Source organism: Acanthaster planci, linkage group LG04 (genome assembly GCF_054643075.1).
Source record: "Acanthaster planci isolate LZ-2023a linkage group LG04, COTS_SCS, whole genome shotgun sequence".
Lineage (NCBI taxonomy): Eukaryota > Metazoa > Echinodermata > Asteroidea > Valvatida > Acanthasteridae > Acanthaster > Acanthaster planci.
In genome coordinates, this window is record NC_141780.1 from 17,624,529 (window position 1) to 17,646,499 (window position 21,971).

Sequence of the window (21,971 nt, forward strand, 5' to 3'; positions counted from 1 at the left end):
AACTATATTGATATTTCATGTGCTATATATTAGAACCTGGCGTGTTCTTATTTAACAGGAGATAATTCAAGGTGGGTAATGTCATGATTTCTTTCCTGCATCTGTAGTTCAGGTTCGTATAAGTAAATTCTACCAAATTCTGACAAGAGACTACGGCAATTACTTCGTACCGTGGAACTTTTTATATGTTTCTGAATCATTGTTGTACAGTCACATCCACATGAAAATAGTCTTGTTTTCTTCAATGCTTAATCTCCATTTCCTTGCCAGTATAGGTTGGATCCAAACATCCATCATCTAACATAGCTAACACAGAAACTGATGCAAATAAAGTCTATTCTCAGTCCCCTTGACTTATCTATTTTCACACTAATTTTTAAAAACCTTTAAAAAAGTTTTTTTTCCAGTCCTTGAATGCTGCCTGATGCACTGACAGTATCACAGTCATCATATGCATGGCCGAAACTCTTCACATATTCAGAACACGTCATACAGGACAGTGCGATGAGTACATAAACCGTTTATTCTGTCAACTTGATGTGGGTCTTACAGTATAGTTCTTTGACACTGCCCCTGCGTGTCTGTGGCCTACGTTTTCAGACCACTTTTCATGGTCTTAATCCCGCTCCTTCAGCCCATGAACTAAAGCATCTCCTACATATCCCCTTCGCACATTGCTTCATTGGATTAGGTATTTCAGCTCTCTGAGATTCTGCCAGTTTCATTCCCCACCTTGAGGGCTGTTTTAGGGATCTCTAGAGTTTTGATCCCTCATCTCTGTTCTAAGTATCTGGCCCATCACTTAGTCTAAAATCTGCTGACGTTTTACAGTGCAGAGTTACTTGAGGTCTCTCTTCACGATCCACCGACAATAGCTATACAGAGACTACTGCCTCTAAATTCCAGCAGGCAAGAGTTTAACCTGTGGCAACACAATCTACTGCTTCCCTTAACCTTGAGTATTAGTCGCTTCCTGACCAGGCAGAGCATTCACGTGTGAAACATTTGATGTTGTGATTTGATGTTTGCAGTTTGGTTACTTCCTCTTTCCTGTCATTTAACTGCAGCTGTTGCTCTTCCGTCGTAGTTCTCAAGAGATGGCATGAATCTACTGAAAGCACTCATCTAGTTACCTGCCTCAAGGAGTTGTTACTGTCCGTCTCGAGTAATTAAATACCAACTTCTCGAAACGCGGATGGAGGGCTTCTGTGGTAGTCCGATTTCTTGATCTTGACTCGTCAAGATCCTGCTCTGCAAAGGATCCCAAAGTTTTGGAAGAGCTTTAAATTCAAACAAAAGGGGGGTGTCCTTCCACACAAAAATCATCGTGACTTACGGGTTCAGTGAAGTGACACTTTGTTGACATCTTTATGCATTTGCAGCCCTCCAAGATTTATATCTCTCATAGAAGATCTGAATGTCATCACTTCCTCTTGTCCCCGCTGCATTTCATCCCATCTGCCTCACAGATTCCAATTTAACCTGAAGTCATGTCGGTTGCAACGATTGAAGCAGATGTATACTTTCCCGCGGAATTGGATCGTAAAAATAGGTGCACAAATATGCCATAAGACACACCTGTTCTCTTTTTTATATAACGGGTTTTGCCCTTACCCAACGTATATATTAATAAACACTGTATGCTCAGTGCTTGTCCGAGAGCTTGCGAAAAAAAGTCATAACCTTATTCGGGTGGGACTCGAACCCACGACCTCCTGCTTACTAGTGCAGACGTCTTAACCACTCCACCACCGAGCTTGCCGGGGTCGACTGGCCGGTCCGGTTTCGCAAGCTCTCGGACAAGCACTGAGCATACAGTGTTTATTAATATATACGTTGGGTAACGGCAAAACCCGTTATATAAATTAACATCTCCCCGACGCAAAAAAAAATACATCTTGAAAACACCTGTTCTCGTTCTCCAATCAGCACCCCGGCTTGTAGGTGACTCTGTTTTGAACCACCCCCTTAACGCTGCTTGCAAATTGATTCTGTGGAGTCATATATCAGCACCACGTTACCATCGAGTTTACCTCTAAACATGTCAGTTGTAATAAACTCCAGTGTAATCGACACAAATGTTTCTCGAGTGTATTGAAAGGCTGATGATTTTTCAAAAACATAAGCGCGGGGCAGTGACATGGAGGGGGAACAGAAAGTTAAGCTGTGTGCAAAACGATACATGAAAACATCCAAAGAAGCAATACCCCTATGAATACATATTGTGCGACAGGCTTTATTTTATTGATACCTTTTTAAGCCAGTATATAGCACGTCCTAAAAGACTCACCAGAACATTGACTTCATTTGCCCATGCTGTGGCAAAACAATTGAAAATGCTTCGACCCGCGCGATAGAGCTGGTTATTACATATCAACCTCAAAATTACCTTAACAGGTCAGCCATTTTGTAGGAATGCTGTGTATGAACAATGTTACTGATGGCCAAATGTGCAGCTACTAGTGGGTCAAAATGATTAAGTCTCGGTATACCCTTCATTTGAATAATTCTAACTCATGCTATCGTCCGATGTGATGCAATGACAATATTTCAGTATTTTTAAGTACTTCGATGTTTTATATTCAAATTTCAGACTGAACATCAGGCCAAGACATGTAAAACCGCTTACAAATGACCAAAACGTTTAATTACCCTAAAAAATTCTAAACATAATAGTAAAACTAATTGCCTCTTATTTGATTTCGAAACAATATAAAATGTGCCTATGTATTTTTCTGAATAAATATTCTGTGTACCATAATATAAATTAAGCATAATGTACTAAAACATTTGTGTAAAATTGTGAAACAGGAAGATTTCAGATAAATTCTGACAATGTAGAAACTGAGTATGAACGATATTTTGTACTTAATAAATTTCTGTTCTGTGCGATGTACCATTTTTTCTCCTCAAAAATTATATATTAAAAAATATGAATTGATGTTATTAAAAATTCATGCATTAATTGAAAATTCAGCACAAAATTAAGAATATAAATTTGAATAAAAATAGAGTTTCAAATAATCTTTATAGACTTTAAAGAAAACAACTCTTCAACAGTGAATTCTTTGATTTATGCTGCTGATAGCTGTAGAATTTGGCTCAATTCCATTGGCTTAAAATGTATATGAGTATTACAACATTTCATTGAGAAGAACTGGACTACGGATTATTTTCCAGACAGCCACCATTAAAGGAGCTGCTGAACAAAACGATCTTATTTCAGCTATACTATTATTTTTGCTAGTACTATTTGCTGCTTAGCAGCTGAGAGAGACTGGAAAATGGACTTTTCCAAAATTTATCTACCATTTCCGACGGAAATTCTTCACGACGCAAAACTCTGTGTACATGAACAAAAAAGAACGTTTCTGCTGAGTGCTTAATTACAAAAGTTGAAATTAGTTTTCACGGGTTCTGCGGAAATTACAGTCTGTGTGTATGATAACCTGAAAGTTCATTAAACTGTGACATGTGATAAAATGTCTTAAGTATTCAAACGAAATGACCAAAGTATTCATTAAATCGTAGAGCAACATACGTCACCTTAACTCAGATCAACGTGTATTGCAAAATGTACGACTTTCTTTGAATGACCTATTAATTAAATAAGCAATCACAGAAGGTATTCGTCTTTTTCATCAATTGGGTCTTGTCAGTCCTCTACACTGCTGCTTCTCCGGTGTCTGGTTCCTCAGACAGAATGTTTTCGATCTCCTCCAACAATCCATCTAGATTTTCCTCCTTGCTTCGCTCATTGTCCTCAATCGCATCCAGGAGCTTCACAAGATTAAAAAAAATAACAATTGGTGGTTGTCATCTTGTCTCATAAATCTTTTTGACCTGACCTTTTCGATAATCTGGGATTTAACATTGAGGTTGAAACTGCTCAGAGAAAAGAACTTGCTTGAAAATTAACAATATCATTTTAGGCTATTTTGAACATTTCAAACTACACATTCCTACAGACATTCAGTATTCATTTACCTTCTGCTTAAATCTTCGCACGAGTTTCCAGAGTTGATCCAGAGTACTCAGTTTACTGAACAAGCCAGTGAAATTCTGCAAACAACATTTCAGCCGAAACAATTCTATCAATATTGTAATTAAACTCGGTTTTATTTGAATGTGACCTTGAAATAAAAGACCGTCAATATCATATCAGTTTCAGTCATCTTAAAACTGACTGACATTCATTTTCAAATCGAAAATTTCAGTACTGGAACCTTTAACTAATATGAAAATAACTTCACCTCGCAAGCTTTGTAAAGTTCCTTGTTCAGTTCCTGAGTGGGCACTGGAGGTAACTGCTGTACTTCTTCGTAGAAAGAGACAATGTCATCGTGGTACTTTGTCCTCTCTCTACCATACAGCAACTTGTTGATGGATGTCTCCTTGGTTTGGGAAAAATACAGCTTTGAATAAATGTACTTTAAAAAATCAGTGATGTTTAAGTGAAAATGAGCTATTCTTTTGACAATTGACAAGCTGGATTATGTGTAGGTCTTTCCTTTCCCTTCAAGTCTGCCAAAAGTGTCTCAGAACAATTAGGGAATTTTAGGTAAAAAGTAGGTTAGTTTGAAATTTAGGATTAAAGTGATTGGGTAGGCCATTTACAGTGGTCACCGTTCTAGGCCCTTTTTGTTTTGTGTGTCATACCAACACTCACAGACAAGTTCAGGTTTTAAATCAAATTACCCTGCCCAACTTTTGGCTCTTGGTATCATGTGCGTCATGGAATAACTGAGCAATGACGTCAAGGCTGGCCTCTACGCTGCGAGATGGGCGGATGTCAAAGATGTAGTCAGGGTGCTTGATGGCGTTAGCCCAGAAACGCAGTGGCAAACTACATGCACAAGTCCCCAAAAGACAAAAAACTAAATCAATTGTAAATTTGACCAAATGATAATCAGAAGACACACAGCAAAGAACTTGTTGTGGGGTTCCAGTCTCTTATAGCTCTATAAAAATATCACTAAAATGCCTATATATGACTGTGAGCCAACTAGAATGAGTGTAGCTTAGCGATCCTTACATGTTACTCTTCCAGATGTGAACGAGGTCAGAGTCTTTTTCAGACAGTTCATGCCGATAGGCTTGATTGTCAAAGAAATCAAACAGGTACTTGATGGCCCTAGGGGCGGTCTCGGCTGACAGAATGGCCTTGAACATGTTGTCCACATACTCCTGGATGATGCCCTGTGTAATGACACAAAGAAACTATGCTGTTGTTGAACTCCAAGCATGTGAAATATTCAGCCATGCAGTGTAGATGGAGGAATGTACGATATATAAGCTTTGAGGAGAGAGCCTAAATTCACTGTGGGTTCTTGCAACAAGCGCCAGTCTTTGGGGAATCACTAGCATGGCTGCTTACCTTGGTTGACAGAAGTCTTGGGAAGGAAATCTCCCTGATCCTACGACGATTTATCTTGTTCCTAAAGGTGACAACATCCAGTGAGATGCATCCTCCTTGCTTTCTCAGTCTACCTCCTTCCTCATCTGTAGGCCACTCCTCCTCCTGGGTCTGTCAAGAATTGAATCAGTTCACATAATATTACACTTTTGAAGTGCTATGTATGTTTGTATTAATAAAGTGAACATTTACAGCTTGTAAGTTCAAGAGGAAAATGATCGAGCTGTCTCTTTACAAGATGCCAATCTCTGACTCCTTCCTGCATCTCTACTTCGGCCAAAGTGTAGCGTCGCTTGGCACTCATCCTGCGTTTGATCTTCTCATCGTCAAAGACCACGTTTACTAAACACACAGAATATTTGAAAATGGAAGAAGATATCACAGCAATGCGCATTTATCATTTCAGAATCAGATGAGAGGAAATTTGGTGTTTGAAATGTGTTCCAAGAAGTTGCGTATGTTAAGAAAATAGGCTGTAACTTTATCGACAGACTGTTTCCAAAATATGTAGTCCATGAAATTTATCTTAATAAAACGAAGAAAGGAGGAGAGGGGGTTATCACTGGTTATAAGAGACATGCTGGTTCCATGCTGGCTACATTTTCCCTACTAAAATGAAGAGTTGCAAATGTTCTCTTCTCTTGTCTAATTTGTCATCATAATGAAATGTTCCTCATTTAAAAGTGTGGTGTTAAGAGTTCATTAATATCTCAATGCCTGGCATTCAACGCCAATAAGAGAGCTCTGAAAAAAACGGACTTGAATTATAAAACAAACACATGCACAAAATTTCCTCCAGAGCTTGTTATTCATGAAACGAACGAAAGATGAATTTACATGTACATGTATGTGCTTGTAGCCATCCTGTATCAACGCAGCAATATTTTTCTCTCGACTTCCTAGTGTTATTGTCACACGGTGCACTTTCCACTTTTGTGTCATTGGGCAGTAGGTTCAGAGCTGGGTGACACAGCGAATTCAAAGGCTTTGCAACAAAGACAATTCTCCGCGGGGAAACCCCGGTACAATTGCGAAGTGAACAAGCTCACAACTGCATGCATTGAAGGGGGAAATGCAGCCGTATGCAATACAGGTCATTATACCACGAGGGAGCCGTTTCTAAAGTGACGCACGTTAAACTTTTCAATGTGTCAGTTAAAAAGTATCATTCAATCCCATCCCGTCTCGTAATGCCGCGTATAGTTCATTAGAAAAGGATTCTCACCGTAAGAAGTCCTGCCTTGCACCCTCAGGATTGTTCCTGAGAGTGTAGCATTTGGCACATCCTGCTTCTCGACAAGGGTCACGAGGCCATTATCTGGAACCTTTGGGGAGGCAATAAAGTGTGAGAAAAACATCAAATCAATAAAACGGAGTCAAGCAGACTTCACTGCAAACACGCCAGCATTCCATCTTGAATAAACTGAAGTAAATTTTTAAAATTAAAACACAAATGGCACGGTAATAAGTGGACTGATTGTGGAAATCTGAGACTTGAGATGAGCCATAAGGACAACCACTGCATCATTTATTATCCAATTAAATTATGCAGGGTATGTGGGAACAAAATAATGGGCAATAGCCATCATCAGATGAAAGGGAATGAGCAAGGTTACGTCTGATCAGCTGTAAGATTATGGTGGGTTGTGTCTGGCATATTTATTTTTCTGGATTTATCGGTATATTTGTTCTTGTTTGAAGGGTAATGGTATAATAGATTGAACGGATAATAAGATCAGATTAAAGCCACCTATAAACGTTTATGAATGGATGTTTAACACCATACATGGAAGTCTTTGAGCATGTTGATTCGACGCCATTTATCAGTCAATGGCCTCATGTCCGTGTCAGTCAAGACAAGTTTGCCGCTCCGACCATGGCGCCACTCTAAAATAATTAAGCAGAGAAAAAAAATTGAGAAATGAACGAATAGTTGACTGAAGGGAATGAAGGAGGCCAAGACAAAAAAGCTACAGATTCTTCCCACGACCATTAATAGATATTTTGAATACAATGATCAGATTCCTAATCAGATATTAATCGAAGGTCCAAATAACGTTAGCCAAACTCAAACAAAGTTTTTGTGTAAGCTGCAGAAAGGAGGAAATCAAGATTAGTTTTTGATGTCCCAAAATGCATTCAAACAGATATCTCTCCATTAACGGTAGTGTTAAAATGTGCGAACAGTCGGAACATACCAAGGCTGACTTGATTAGCACTTGGGCGGTTGGAGTACGGTTTGTTAAGATGGAGAGCATCTAAAATCTTCTCCTTCACTTGGGAGACGGTGTCTACATCCAACACTTTCACTTCTTTGATCACTTCTCCTTCCTCGTCGATAAGAACAACCAATGTCTGAAACAATAAGCAAGTTATATTTAAAAAAAAAAATAAACCGATTGAAACACGATAGAAGTTTTGAAGAGAAAAAAAGTAAAAATCAAAACTTGCTCTGGAAAATAATTACATTCTGTATCAATAACTTCGAGGAAACTTGAAGACATGAAATGTTTATGACAATAATTGAACACCTGAGGTTGGGAGGCGTAATAAACAAAGGGCAAGGGGTCAAAGTAATTTGTTCATGCTCTGAACAGATATTCCATCCTGTTCATTCACAGGTTGGGAACCTTGACTCGTGGGGGCTAGCTTCTATACCAAGTAGACTCACAAGAGAGTTGAATTCCACGTCTTCCTGTAGAAGTTTCTCGTAGTTGAGCGAGAAGCGTGAGCGACCACTGACGACATCAATGGGACCACTCTCACTTCGATACTTGATGGCTCGGTACAACACAAACAGCGGGTGGGCAGTGTGATTCTTGAATAAGTAAATAAAAAGGGGTCAATACCTCTGAAAACGAAACAATAAGCGTGCTGTTAAAATAGTATTGTATTGATTTTCATGATCTAACTTATATTTTGAATCGGTATGCAAGAAGTTCATTTTCTGCATATCAGGGAAACCTTTCTTAAATTCTTAAAAAGAGATTCAATTCTCAAGTCTTACCTTCAGCTGATCATACAAGCAAAGAGCAACCCAGTTTGACAGCAGCTTCTCCAGAATGCTCTCGGTTCTGTATGAGGCAAAAGTGAATTATCGAGAATGCCTTAAATAATAATGTGAATCTCTTCTCACAGATAAATAGATCAAACTACTGAAAGAACATAATCTTACCGGCAGAAAAGCTGGCGAGTGCGGTTGGAATCAGCGGCATTTTCGATGAGTTGCGTCATCAGTGTTATCATTATACTGTAAAGGGAAAAGAAGTCCTTAATACTTTACGTATAAACAGATTGGGATTATTAGGTCTACACTTAGTGATTATTCTCAGTGTGACTTACTCTGTCATGTAGACCAGCTTATTCTCCAGAACCATCACGACGGTCAGTAGAGATGCAATAGATTGCCTGAAATGAAAATCAATCTAAATTAGCGACACAAAAACACTACCCGTATTTAAATAACAATTTTCAGTCAAAATTCCAATTTTGGCAGAGACCAGTATATTAGACTATATGCAACGAGAAATGTTTCCAAACAGGTTCATTCAATTTTTGTCTCGCTATTGTTGTAATAAAAGAAGGCCATAGTAATCATTCTTACTTTTCTCGGATGGACAACTTGGAGTTGCTCTCTGCATCCAGTGTTTGGATGAGCAGGAGGAGGAAATTCTTGTTGCTAAGGAGTTGTGAGAACTTACACATGGCCCTCTCTACTTGCTCATTGGGATACTTGATTCAAAAGTGTATACAGAGGGACAGTAAAAAGGACAATTAAAACTTAATGTCGATGTTTCTCAAATACGTATAGCTCTACATTTGGCTCAGGACAAATGTGTTATTGCTTGATGGAGCAGAGTTAATATTTTCTTACCTCCTCGTCCTCGGTATCAGGTATAATTTCCTGGCCAATGAACAGCATGTTGGTTGCGTACTCTCGGTGGCTGACAAACGGCATGCCGATTCCTTCTAAGTCACTAGTCAGATCTGTCAGGTCAGTCTGGAGCTCTGCGAAGGCTGCAAATATTTTCAAGTTTCTATATTTTAAACCTTGTTTTCTGGGGGCACATTAACAGTTCTCTTTAGATCAGGCATTCTTCCATGCAGAGTCCTGTCAGGTAAATTTACAGTTCTGTGTATAACGCTGTACGATAAATAGCTAGGCTTGTTTTCTTCAATCTTCTTTTTGAATGCTTGAGCCCACCTTGCCTGACCTCATCAGCCAGATCTCTCTCCAAACCTCGCATGTCTTGCAGGATCAGTCTAGCCTCTCGTTTGGCTCCATACACCTGAGCTACAAAACAGAACGCCACAAACAGGATGCACACCAGGATGGCCCCGCTGACTGACGGCACGATGATGGGAACGACGGATGGAAGGGGGTAACGAATGTAGCCGATGCGAAACTCCAGGTTGCTGTGAAGTACCTAAAAACATGGAAATTTCAAATAAAAATAAATGGAAATTTGAAATGAACAGTTGCTGGAAAGTTGCACTCTAAACATCCCCATAACCTACTTAAAGAGTTTAAAAAAATTGTAAGTGCCTAAGTGACGAACAACAAAAAATGAATACTGGTAAGAACAGTTTGCCACTTAAACTTGAGGCTATGACTTGCATGGAGACATGTTGTCAGGCGTGGATTCGGGCAGGGGTCTGAGACAAACACCCAAACACCAAAATAACGGAAGTGTACAAAGGTAAGTGCACCAACACCATTGTAAATGTATGTCACGCAGTGTTTCATCATCGTTTACGCTTTTTCGCAAACCTGAGGCATTAAAAACCTCCAGCTTGACCCCCCTTGAAAAAAAACCTGAATGCGCTCCCGTTCGACTTCATGTAACTTTTCTAAGAAAGACATTATTCTGAGTTTTTACAAGCAGAGCTTTTTAGTGAAATAATATTACTTAGTTTCGTAGACGTTAATGTTTGAACATTTATAATGATGCAGCTCTTGGCTCAAATGTTACACACGTTTTGAAATCAGTGGCGTATAATGAATGAGGTCTCAATGGGGTAAGTTGCCCCCCCCCCGACATGCCGCCAAAGCATGCCATTTCTTTCTAATTAAGTAACTGAAATTGCTCCTAATTTGGAAATTGTAACAAAGTCTTTTGGAGATGAGGGGGTGATGATTCTTTTAAGCACAAAAATGTTTTGAACCTAAACCTGAATACGCCACTACTTGACATGGGTGTTGCCTCTCTGTAATTTTTCTTGAGTTCCGTACCCACACCACAGGCAAGTCTCTTTCTTTGTCTTCATCTCTGAAGTCCCCAGCGGCCGGTTCATCCTCTGGTAGAGTGCACTGTAAAGTGGTATCACTAACCAGGTTGACTTCACAGAAGCCATTTCCAATCCTAACTTGGATTTCTTGGGCTGTGATGGCACTATCCAGACGTTCCCCCTGAAACAACAATTTCATTTCCAATGAGTCGCAGTAGTCAAGTCCATTGGCTGCTTCTGGAAAAAACAGACATCTTCTCTAATTATACAATTTAATTCCCAAAATTTCCTGGTCAATAAATCAAAATTCATCCCCAAGTGCAAGCATGGGTAAAAATTTTAATGTTACAAATTTAAAGAATGGGACCAAAGGAATAACCAGATGCGTTCTCTATTGTATTTTTGTTACCCTGATGAGGTTGATCACTTCAGGAATTTTCATGAAACCACTACCAAAATCCAGCCCCTTCTGTTGATAAGCACTAGCTCTGCTGGCACAAAGACTAGTATGACAACCAAGCTAAGCACATAGGTGACAAAAAATAACACGCAGGAGAACAGCCACTTAACATGATGCATTGCTAAAATTGTGTTCAGTCAGATTGGATTCTGGCGGGCAGACATGGCATTTATCACAACATTAGGGGGATCGATTTAATTACATTAGATTAGAGTGAAAGTATCGCAAGGTGAGACAACAGCCGAAGACAAATAGGCACATCAAGTTAACAATTCGCACCATGATTGTCAGTGTTGATCCGTCTTTCTCCATCTGTCCGTTCTCAAACGGGACATACACTGGATCTTCAAAGTACTCCAGCTCGACCTCATTGTTCTCAGACCATGTCAATAGTTCGCTGACCCCGTCCATGATGAAGCCAAAGGTCAGGTTTTCGTTACTCTCCATCATCATTCGGAGTGATGTTATGTTTGGAGACTTGCACTGCATCTCTATGGTGGACTCACCTGTGCATTCCTGGGAAATTAATGTTGACAATTATCCCTTAACCATGTTTGAACCTCCAAGTACACCTTGGAGTGCCTTAAGTGAAATATAAGAGATCATTCACTATCATTCTGCAATCGACTGAAAGGATGAATTAAAAAAAAGAATTTGGAAAAAATTCAAGCAATGTTACCTCTTTATATGTCCGACTACTGTCCCCAACGTAAATCTGACGATTTTGGCAGGTATCCAGATATTGGCCATTTATGTTCAACGTCCGACCACCCCTAATACGTGTTAAAGTAAAAAAAATGACAAACCAGGGAAAACGTTTTTATAGCAGGTAATGAAAGGCCCATTTTACTGCAGAAAACACTTAAATCAGTTATGGTTTGCTGTATTTAAGGCTATAAATTCAAACGGTGGTGACAATGAAATGTAGCATGACATTTGAAGCTTTCACGGTGGAAGTAGTAAGTGAACTAGATAGGTTTGCGGTAGCACCATGGATATATCTCTTTTGAGTATGTGGGGTTCTGAAAAGAACCAATACTCATCGTTTGAAATGTAGTTAAAGATTGCTTGAAAACTCATATAAACCTACAAAGCACAAGTCTTACGAATAAATGCTCTTCAGTGGATGAACCCGAGTGATGACAGGGTTTTCTGTGTAACTAAACTTCTCATCTGATGTTCTGTTCGCACCATCGAAGGAAACTCTCACGTTACTTGCCATTCCAGCCCGTCCAGCGGATGTAGTACACTCCAACACTTCTTGTGTTGGGCCACTGTTGGTAAAATAATTACTTGGATTGTATTTATTTCATTCGTATTGACAAATGTGGTAGATAAACACGAAAATGTCTTGATTAGTTGCAAATATCCAACAGGTATATGCAGAATAACACTATATATCTTTGTTCCTTCAAGTTAATTTTTATATTCCTTAACACAGTGTTGACAGATTTCAACAGTTTTTAGCCAAATCGACAGAGTTTTTGATTTTAATAAAAGATACTCTATAAGCTTATTGGCCATTTCAACAATTCAGTGCATATCTGCCACAGAAAAGCTCCAGGAATTTTAAACCTTTACGAAGAGTTTCCGGCAAATGTATATACACGACTGATAATTACGATGATATGATGCATGGCTTTTCTCCAATGAACGCCTCAATGTATCGTCCCGTGTTGAGGGATGTACCAGTCACGCTTACTGCAGTCCCACCAGCTTCTGGGCCAAGGCGAGGCTCAAATGATATAATATTTGGATCCTGGTAAGAAAATAGATCGTATCACATTACCTCAGACTTTGGTCAAACTCATATAAACCACCACACACAATGACCGTAACGTAAACACTTTCTTTTGGCTAATATGTATACTGGCCTTCAAAATCACAAGAGAAAATCCCGAGTTTAGTCTAAGGTATGGTCCGAAGGGGACTGTACGGAGTTTTTCAGGCTGCCTGCTATCCTGCAGCCCACGTCGTCCAGACTGTACTAAAATACCGCTGAAAACAGTAATACTCACTGTATACACAAAGTTTACACCTCCAGAGCTGTGCTGCGTTGTATTATCTGCCCCATTGATTGTCAAGGTCAACTCTTTTCGACCAGATTGAGGTCTTGTCCTGCAGCTGACACTAAAATATGGCGTTATTCAACATTATTCAGCGTTGAGTGCCCCAGTTCAGGACGTCAATTTTATACACGTATATCGTTTTTAATCCTGCGATTATTTTTTTTGTAATTTATTTTTTTTTTACCTTGCCCCAATTACATACTCGGGGCTTAATCCGTCCAGATCGCAGGGTTGATTGCCAACCATCACAGCCATGACGTCACCAAATCTTCGCCCGATATCTGTTCCCATTACGGCAAGGATTGTATTGCCTTCAATTGGCCCGGTCTGAGGAAACACCTTCATTATAATTTTGGGGTAAAAAGCCAGCAAACGCAAACTGAAGACAAGCTTGACAACCTCCCACAATAAAAAAAAATTAAATTTCTACAGGAAAATAGTCATGCTTGGTAAAACTGTATCTTCAATTTTGAAATAGGCAATTGGTTATTATGAAAAGATTCTGTAGCGCCGGCGGGTCCGGCCGCCGGCTCGGACCCGCATGGAGTTGGCTGGCTGCCCGCGCTGGTTGCGAACGGCCCGCGGTTTTCCCGCCTCGCGCCTGCGCAGTCCCTGCCGTCAGGCGCCATGTTAAGAGCTGGTCGGAAGAGGACATTGTGGTGCTGTCAGTATTGCGACAGAAAAAAGCAGAGATTTTTGTGACCAGAACAGTGAGTTGCACCAGTGTGTCGTTCTTGCAGCGTCGAACCCTGTGCAGCGGGACACGCTACAATTCTTTAGGAAGAACCGATAATAAAATTGCATTCGCTTTAGGCCTTTATTTGATCTTAAGAAATTGCCTATCATATCAACCCACCTCGCTGAGAACTGGATCTGGGCAGTTCACTCCATTAAACGAAGTCACAATATTTTCATCGCAACTTTCATTCAGTTTGCAAACACCCGAAACGGTTGGCATGGCACCGCACCACAGACATCCAAGCTCTGGACGGGCTGTAACACATCGACTGCAGTCTGGTTTCTGGACTTCACACTTGTACAGAGTTGCTATCAGAGAAATCATCTTAAAACTTTGAATTGATCATATGCTAAAACTGGATAAGATTTCATGGCTTTGAACATTACAAGATGATCAAGGTGCATTGGCCATTTCAGCTTCTTGTTGTCATATACTTCTTCTTCTGACTTTATTGCTTACCATTGAACCCATGTACGTCATCAAGGATATGTGCTGCACCAGTCGTATCAGTCCAAGTTACAGTCAGCCTCACTTCAAGCTCTGGCTCATTGTTAGATAAATACGTGTACTGTCGAGAAAAAAAATGCTTTTATTTATGTGAAACTTAGAGGAACAACTTGTATCATAATTATAAATCTATGATAGACAGTAAAATTATGACAAGAAAATTTCAGTATGAATGATTACTTACAGTCTGCTGCGCACATGTGATATCCGTTCCATTACGCTCTGCCATTACAGTATGAGGTGATCCATCAACGTCCAAGCTGCAACTATAGCTAGATATCTACTTATAAACCCAAAAGAAAGAATTAACAATGCGAAAAGCAATACGGCATTTGAGAGGAATCTGCTTTCTACCTTTCACATATCCATATTTGCATAATGATGCACATACAGGCAAAATGAAAGTCGCTTTCAACCATTAAATGCACTAATATTGTCATCCTCAGCAGTTGGTATAAACCTGATACCCATCCCTCTGAAGACAAGAATATGTCTGGCACGTTTCGTAAATCCGGTGTTTGTGTTTTCAAGGATTATTTGATGAGAATGTTTCTACCTGAGCTCTATCTGGCAAATTTTCAGTCCTGACTGTAATACTCCTGTGGATTCCATTAGGCAGAAGAACTTCACCACTTTGAGCTTGCAGCTGTGGACAAAATCCATGTCCCTTTGACAAAGTTGAGACTGGATTCTACATGTGACATAACATTGAAATAAAGTATCATTGACAAGATCTGGTATGAAAACAAAACAGAGACTAACACTAAGTCAGAGGCATGCATTTGCAGAAAATGGCACTGACAAGTACAAACTTGGTATTGTCCGACGGGGTAATGTTTATTTTAAAATTGATGATAAATTGAATAATAGTAAAACCATTCAACGCACATAATGAATCTTCTTACATTTTCTCCATTGATGATGATTTCATTAGCTTTAGTACACGTGGAGCTTTCATAAGTACATCTGTTGTCAAATACACACCAGTCACAGGCCCAGCGACTACCAACACAGGATACGCAACTATACGCAAAACAACATGGGAAAATAATGGAAAATTAACCTGACGAAGAGCGGAGTTGCTCCCATGGGATCCAATTTTTTCTAATTACGTAATTAAAAAACAATTTTTACCGACTGTACTCCGAAAGAGAAGAGACCTGCATATCTAGCTTGCATGCTAGGCCAAAATAACAAAAATGAGGAATCTAAATGATAGAGCAAAAGCAGTAAAATACTTACGATGTATGAACTGAGCAGTTGTAGAAGTGGAATCTGGTATCGATGAAACGGACCATTGTTTCCGTAGAATAGACACTCAGTTTAACGCTGACAGCGTCATCTAAGGAAGAGTTACGAGCAAGATGCTACACAAAATGATTATCGAAGGCTTATCAGCTCGCAAGCTCCTCGACATCTCGTCATGATATAAGCGTTTCTTTTCCAAGCTTAAATTTCCCTTACGTTATTTAAAACCCTGAGGAGAGATCGTGGTCTCCTCCCCGGGGACCAAGGTCGGAAATTTGTTAATTAAAAAAAACACGTCCAAATGTTATCACCTTCCATCATATTCTTTCTCTGTTCATGCTGTTCATCCTGGTTTAGTCACTTTGAAGTCAGGGCCTCCCCCAGCCAGAAAAAAAAAATTCCAGCCGGCCTCTAGCCAATTCCCACAAGACTGTGTGTTAAGTGGCCCCATGTGTTTATTCAAGGCATTATTTACAAAAAAAGGTGCCTGGACCAGGCAGTGGAATGTTTTTTTTATCAGTGACAGCTGTCAGGAACTTGTCAGAGGCTAGTCTTGTCCCAAAACGTCAGTGATCGACAGTTGTTTTATTTCTGTTGAAGAGCGCCCTTTCACAATTAGTTTTTACTTACTCTCACTAACGTCTTGGGAATCTTGCAGGAATAAGGGTGCGGCTGTTGTATGCAAATGACCGATCTTCTTAAATATTTATAGCCCTGGTTTATAATTCTGTAGGGGCCTACATGTACTTCGAAGTTCGAACAACATGGCGGCTTCACGCGAGCTAGTACCTTGTCGATAGTGTCTGGTTTGTGGAAAGGGATCAGGGACGTGTAAGACATATTTTTCACTCCATACTAGACATGAAATTGCCACTCTTCTAAAAGATATCGTTGGGGAGGAATATGGGCTCTGAAACCAGAGTAATGATACGGTCTCCACACTGGAGCAGCTGGTGCAATATAGCTAATAAAAAATGAAAACGCGTGGCTTGGAACATAACTGCGTATACATATACTTTTTTCTTGCCTACCTCCTTTCTTAATGGCAGGTATTGCATCACTAGGTGGAGATGTACACGTTAGCACACCGCTTGTCTTTGTAGCAGGAGATCGGTACGACCCAAAGTAACATTCATAATTCTGGCCACTCGCTAAGTCAGGTAACTGTTGTACACTCAGCTCGATCTAAAGGAACACCAAAACATTTTGTTTTAGTTCTCTTTCAAAAACGAATTTTTAAATTTAACAAATGCTTCAGTGACTTTTGTATTAAGAAAAGAAGCCAAAAGTGTTGCGCATTAGACTTCACGTCGATCCAAGGCATCATACCGCTAAGGCAAGCCGTAGTGTTTCGAAAAAATAGCAAACTGGTTTTTTTTTTCAAACACGGCTAATCTTCATAAATGATTCAATTTTTTTTGCCCTCGTTGGGAAGATAGTTTTGGGGGAATACTCACCTGTTGCTGTGTGACAGTGACAGGCAGGTTGTCATAAGGAGCTACATCGGTAATATTTATGCATTCAACAGCATTGTAGGCCAACCAGCGAGTAGATATATCTGGTGGGTCACAGTATAAATATCTTGAACATCTAGAAAGAAACAGTAGACCTGAACATGAACACAGTGCACCTTTCCAGATCAATTTAACCAATGAATCAATGATTAATAAACACAGACATTTACTACAACAGACTTACTTTCTTTCGAGAGTGCACCATCCACAGTATGGGTCTCCATCATTCCCTGCATCAGTCCCAATACACGCCTCACAGGTGGTGTACTGACCACAGTTCTCAGCACGCCACTTGAGCAACTATGAGAGAAACATCACATTTTTAAATGTCTTTCCTCGAATCTTCAAGGAGATTTGGCCTTCGACTTGAATGAATTGTATGAAGTAGATTATCCCTAGCCTGAAAAAATTGACGCATTGTAAAAGCGCAGGGCAATTTTTTTACCCAGCGTTGGCTACCAGGTAAATCGCCTAACTGTTGGGCAAACAGAGTACCCAACTGCGCTGTTTCTCTCCCACAGTACGGTGAAACTGGTCTCCTTTTATACAGCGTTCTGATCTTTTGCCTAACAGTTAAGCGATTCACCTGGTACCGTTATGGAAAAAAATGCCCAGCATTTTTACGGTGCGGGAAACCTTTTGTTCAGTGAGTACATGCATCTCTCTGGTAGTGTCGTTTATCTTGATATCTGTCAGTACAGGGCTGGTATCCAGAGGCACCCTCTCATACAGTCTGGCTGTTGTATTGCTTTCAATGTGGACCTGCATGAACCAGGAGTTCAAATAACGCTTGTTGTTGAAAGATTTATCCTTTTTGGAACAAAACCATGCTCATAGTGAATTTTTGACCATGGAAATAAACTGATTCAGGTTTTTGTTTTAATAGTTATTTCTGCCATACTTTAACCTTTCCTTTATTTTAGATCATAGAATTTTTCGTTGAGCTAAACCAAAGATAAACCTGACTGTGTAAGAAATGATTTTTTTATTTTGGGCAAAGTGCAAAAACTGGTAAGCCTAACTTGCTTCAGTGGTAAGAACATTGCAATTCCAAGTGAATTGACCTATCCTTCTCCCTGCACAACTCAAGATCATACAAATCATTACACAAGCATTGGAATGTGATCTGAAATAATCAACATAGACCCGTAAAACAGTGACTGTTTAACAAAAAAGGAAAAGAAGCACAGGCAAGAGAACTATGTTGCGTTTTTCCAATTTATATAGCTTATAATCATTTTTTTTCAAATTACCCAAACCACCAAAACATTACCTCTTACACATTCAAATGTATTTTCAGTTTTGTCAAACAGATTTTCGCGAAGTAAAATTATTTAAAAAGCTGAAGTATGGGGTATTGTGGGATCTTATAGTTTGATGCAACCTGTAGGCCTATATTAATGAATTCGATATGGCTCTGTGCGTTGAATAAAAGGGAAACTGTGAAACATATATTAACTTGAAATGATGTTGCTCTTCTTTTTTCTATTCCCGTCATTTGAAGATCATCTGAATTCCCCTCATCGGCGCGACAGCGAAGGGTAAGTTCGAGTTATAGTTAACTACAGTTTGACTAACACTGCACGAACGGTGGATGGTTTGGACCATCTAGTTGACCATTTGGGACCAGCCCAGGGGTATGGTCGCACCGCTGGTTATCAGTAGCTGATTTCATTTATCATAACAGCGGGAACCACTGACATGAAAATGATTGTATGAAATTTCAAAGACCATGTACATTGCGAAAATCACAGCCAACGGTGGAATGTAACGATGAGATATTAAAAACTGACCGAATAGGGTCATTCGAGTGTAATTACATTGTGCATGCGCATTGTTAAAAAGCAATTGACTACTCAAACTATAGTTCGCGCCCGAACTTGCCCCACTGAGCCATGTATTCCAACAACGCATGCCCAGCAAGAAGCTACTTAGGAACATCTACGCGCACCTATCAGCGTAGCCAAACGCGCTTCGTTCCCGAAAAACCTTGGCTTTTTTAAATGCCGCACTGGATCATTGGCAAACTGAGGTTTCCGTGTCACGGTGCGCGGTAAATATATGAAACAGTTTATTAGATATCTGAATAAATCAGTATTATACGATTGCTGGGTTGTCGATCATATGTTATTGAAATATTCTGTTTATTTAAAGATACGACAATTGAACTATCCCGTTACATTTACTGCTAAACTATGCGAGGGGTGTCACAATCGCAAAGTAAAGAAAGAAAGAAAAGAGAGCTGAGAAAATTAATCGGCGACTTGTGCACCAAATAGGAATTACTCAGGCTAGATCTTTAACATCTGTGCAATGGAAAGAATAATTCAATTTTCATGTCGCGACAGATTAAACGTTCCATTTTACTCGGCAAACACTAAAGGAATTGAAAATTCAGTCTGTCACGGAATGAAATTATTCGAACGACTGTCCTCAATATTCATTCAATAGCTTCCCCATTCAACAATGCGATAATACACGCTGCGATTTGATAATGCCGCAGCGTGATTTCATTATACGTCCGTGGTAAAAACGAGCTTGCACCTTGATACCAGACAGTTTAATCCATTCCTACTGGTCAACAGTTTGTGTGAACGGCCGCACGCGAAATTCGCCACGCACGAGACAAGTCCATATCAGGAGTTTCTTCGACTACCTACTCATTTTCTTGACAAGGAATATACCATAAAACAGACAGGGTGTTCATAGGGGATAAAATCCTTGGAAATTTATTGTACATTGTCCTCTTTTGACTGTCTGAAACAATATTTATGAATAGGAATGAATGTGTGCTTGGTCGGTCTTAAACGTTACTTTGATAATTAGTCGCATCCATTCTCCCGAGTGGAATACTCCCCGTCGCTATTATAGGGACCGGTAGCTAGCTGTAGTTTAATGTATGCGATCAGCCCTGTCAGTTTGGATGCTGAATATTTTAATTTTTTGTCAAGCAACAGCAATGGTTTAACATAATTACGTCCAAGCAGTGAGGCGAATAATACACAAATAGCTATCTTTGTTCATCATCTGTTGATCACATTGTGGTATTTTTTTCAATGAATAACATCGATAAATTATTTACGGCAATGTATTTCAAATCAGAGAACATTTTGTTAAGTTTTAGATAATTAGACAATTTATGGTGAAGTCATCTTTGGTAACGAAGAATAAAAGGCGAAATAGTCTATCAGCTCCTGTTTGATTTGTGCATTGAGCGCTTTGTTTCCTCATTTACATAAAACTGGCAGGATTTTGCCGGTTTCATTACCCACTCCTGGTCCCTACGTTCGAAGCAGGTCTTTAACGCCCGTTTAAGATCTACCAAACACATTATTTGTTCCCTTGTTACTGGTATATTTATCCACAAATATGCAAACCTTTTAACGTCTTGATCGTGCAGGTATTTGCTAGTACGGGGAGTAAATGTTGCAATGGACGTTATTTAAAGCAAATACATTTTCACATTGATGTGATTATTCAGTGAGCAATTTCGCAAAAATTTCTCGTAATTCCCATTCGTGAGTATTCATCATTTAAATGCTAGCAATTTTATAACTAAAGCACGACTTACTTTCAGTAGGTCTCCTCTCAATGTTCCAATGAATGCCACAGTGTGGTTGAATTCGATGCTGGTGATAAGGGATGACATCCTAGAACCTGAAATATTATGTAGTCTATGCTTTCATTCATAAAACTATTCCTTTAAAATTTAATGAAAGAAAAAGTAAGTATTAAATGCCTATACCCGAGGATTTCCCTGAATTTATAAATTCTGGAAAACAGAGAGACCGCCTTCGTAATGAAACCCAAGTTAGAATTATTTAACCAAAAATTAAAAGCATAAATAAAAGACTTTTCAAACTTTATTTCGAAAGAAATAGAAGCAACAAATACTTTGTGATTCTTCCTAAACTCAGGAGTCTTGGAGGGTAACGTTAACGGATAAAAACTGCGGATATCAGAAAAGAATAAAAGCAACCTGATTTGACAGTTGAAAACTAATGTATTCTGATTAACTGAAATATTCTTTCTTCATGCTCTTTGGTCAAACTATAGGCATTTTCTATTTTTATTTGAATGTTTTGTCGATTTAGGGAGGAAAACTAAAGCCGACTTTCCTTTGATCAGTGACCCTCGTCAAAGGAAGTCTGAAGTTCAGATCCAGTTCCCGTAAATTTCTTCGCCTAGATTTATAATTTATATGAAATATAATCAGTATAAACAAGTTACCAGATACTTCCAGCAAGGCTGTAGATGAGACAGGAGCGATCCCTTTGGCATACTTATACAGCCCAGTTGCACCATCAGCAACAGGCCGGCATAAAAACTTGTCGGGCTGAACTCCCTATTTGAACAACCAAATCCATTCTCTTGTTAATAAAAACACAAAAGAGTTAAATATATATCTGTGAGAAGTGGTCTCCATTAGACTATTTTGCCTTGAATTTTGCTGCCTGTACATGACGTCGTTTAATACCCTCTGAAAATTTTGATATTCATTCGCCATGGTTTATTGTGATATGCGCAACAAATTCTCAAACAGCAGCTGCAGCCCATCACTGACTGTGCCGTTTTTTCAGCATTGAAATTGTTGTTATAAATAAAATATATATGTAGATGGAGTGCAGCAGTCTTTTTCATGTCTATCGCAAGTGCTTACAACAATCTGAAAACTTTGGTTAGCTTAAAAAGTAAATGATCTCTCGAGCTATGTGTACTGGTACAGGCCAATATACGATGATTTTGACGTTGAGAATAGATTCATTTGACACTCCAATCTCTCCAATTA

The 21,971-nt window shown here is 39.4% G+C and overlaps 1 protein-coding gene across 1 annotated transcript in view; it reads right to left on the minus strand.

Annotated features, from left to right (window-relative positions):
• Positions 1-2,220: 2,220 nt before the first annotated feature.
• Positions 2,221-21,971, minus strand: part of LOC147799429 (plexin-B-like) — a 40,374-nt gene continuing 20,623 nt past the window's right edge. The window contains exons 3-38 of the mRNA XM_087135602.1: positions 21,413-21,527; positions 20,754-20,839; positions 17,819-17,944; positions 17,367-17,482; positions 17,126-17,258; positions 16,700-16,853; positions 15,663-15,762; positions 15,326-15,443; positions 14,977-15,111; positions 14,605-14,700; positions 14,373-14,481; positions 14,031-14,221; positions 13,359-13,513; positions 13,124-13,235; positions 12,728-12,864; positions 12,212-12,379; positions 11,785-11,878; positions 11,385-11,621; positions 10,650-10,826; positions 9,621-9,843; positions 9,291-9,433; positions 9,021-9,148; positions 8,759-8,824; positions 8,592-8,666; positions 8,424-8,490; positions 8,088-8,234; positions 7,615-7,771; positions 7,203-7,303; positions 6,642-6,741; positions 5,652-5,758; positions 5,378-5,527; positions 5,036-5,199; positions 4,699-4,846; positions 4,254-4,394; positions 3,988-4,062; positions 2,221-3,780 (exon numbers count right to left, since the gene is read on the minus strand). Of these exons, the coding sequence (XP_086991728.1) occupies positions 3,664-3,780; positions 3,988-4,062; positions 4,254-4,394; positions 4,699-4,846; positions 5,036-5,199; positions 5,378-5,527; positions 5,652-5,758; positions 6,642-6,741; positions 7,203-7,303; positions 7,615-7,771; positions 8,088-8,234; positions 8,424-8,490; positions 8,592-8,666; positions 8,759-8,824; positions 9,021-9,148; positions 9,291-9,433; positions 9,621-9,843; positions 10,650-10,826; positions 11,385-11,621; positions 11,785-11,878; positions 12,212-12,379; positions 12,728-12,864; positions 13,124-13,235; positions 13,359-13,513; positions 14,031-14,221; positions 14,373-14,481; positions 14,605-14,700; positions 14,977-15,111; positions 15,326-15,443; positions 15,663-15,762; positions 16,700-16,853; positions 17,126-17,258; positions 17,367-17,482; positions 17,819-17,944; positions 20,754-20,839; positions 21,413-21,527 (4,668 nt within the window). The 3' untranslated portion in view covers positions 2,221-3,663. The remainder of the gene's footprint in view (positions 3,781-3,987; positions 4,063-4,253; positions 4,395-4,698; positions 4,847-5,035; positions 5,200-5,377; positions 5,528-5,651; positions 5,759-6,641; positions 6,742-7,202; positions 7,304-7,614; positions 7,772-8,087; positions 8,235-8,423; positions 8,491-8,591; positions 8,667-8,758; positions 8,825-9,020; positions 9,149-9,290; positions 9,434-9,620; positions 9,844-10,649; positions 10,827-11,384; positions 11,622-11,784; positions 11,879-12,211; positions 12,380-12,727; positions 12,865-13,123; positions 13,236-13,358; positions 13,514-14,030; positions 14,222-14,372; positions 14,482-14,604; positions 14,701-14,976; positions 15,112-15,325; positions 15,444-15,662; positions 15,763-16,699; positions 16,854-17,125; positions 17,259-17,366; positions 17,483-17,818; positions 17,945-20,753; positions 20,840-21,412; positions 21,528-21,971) is intronic.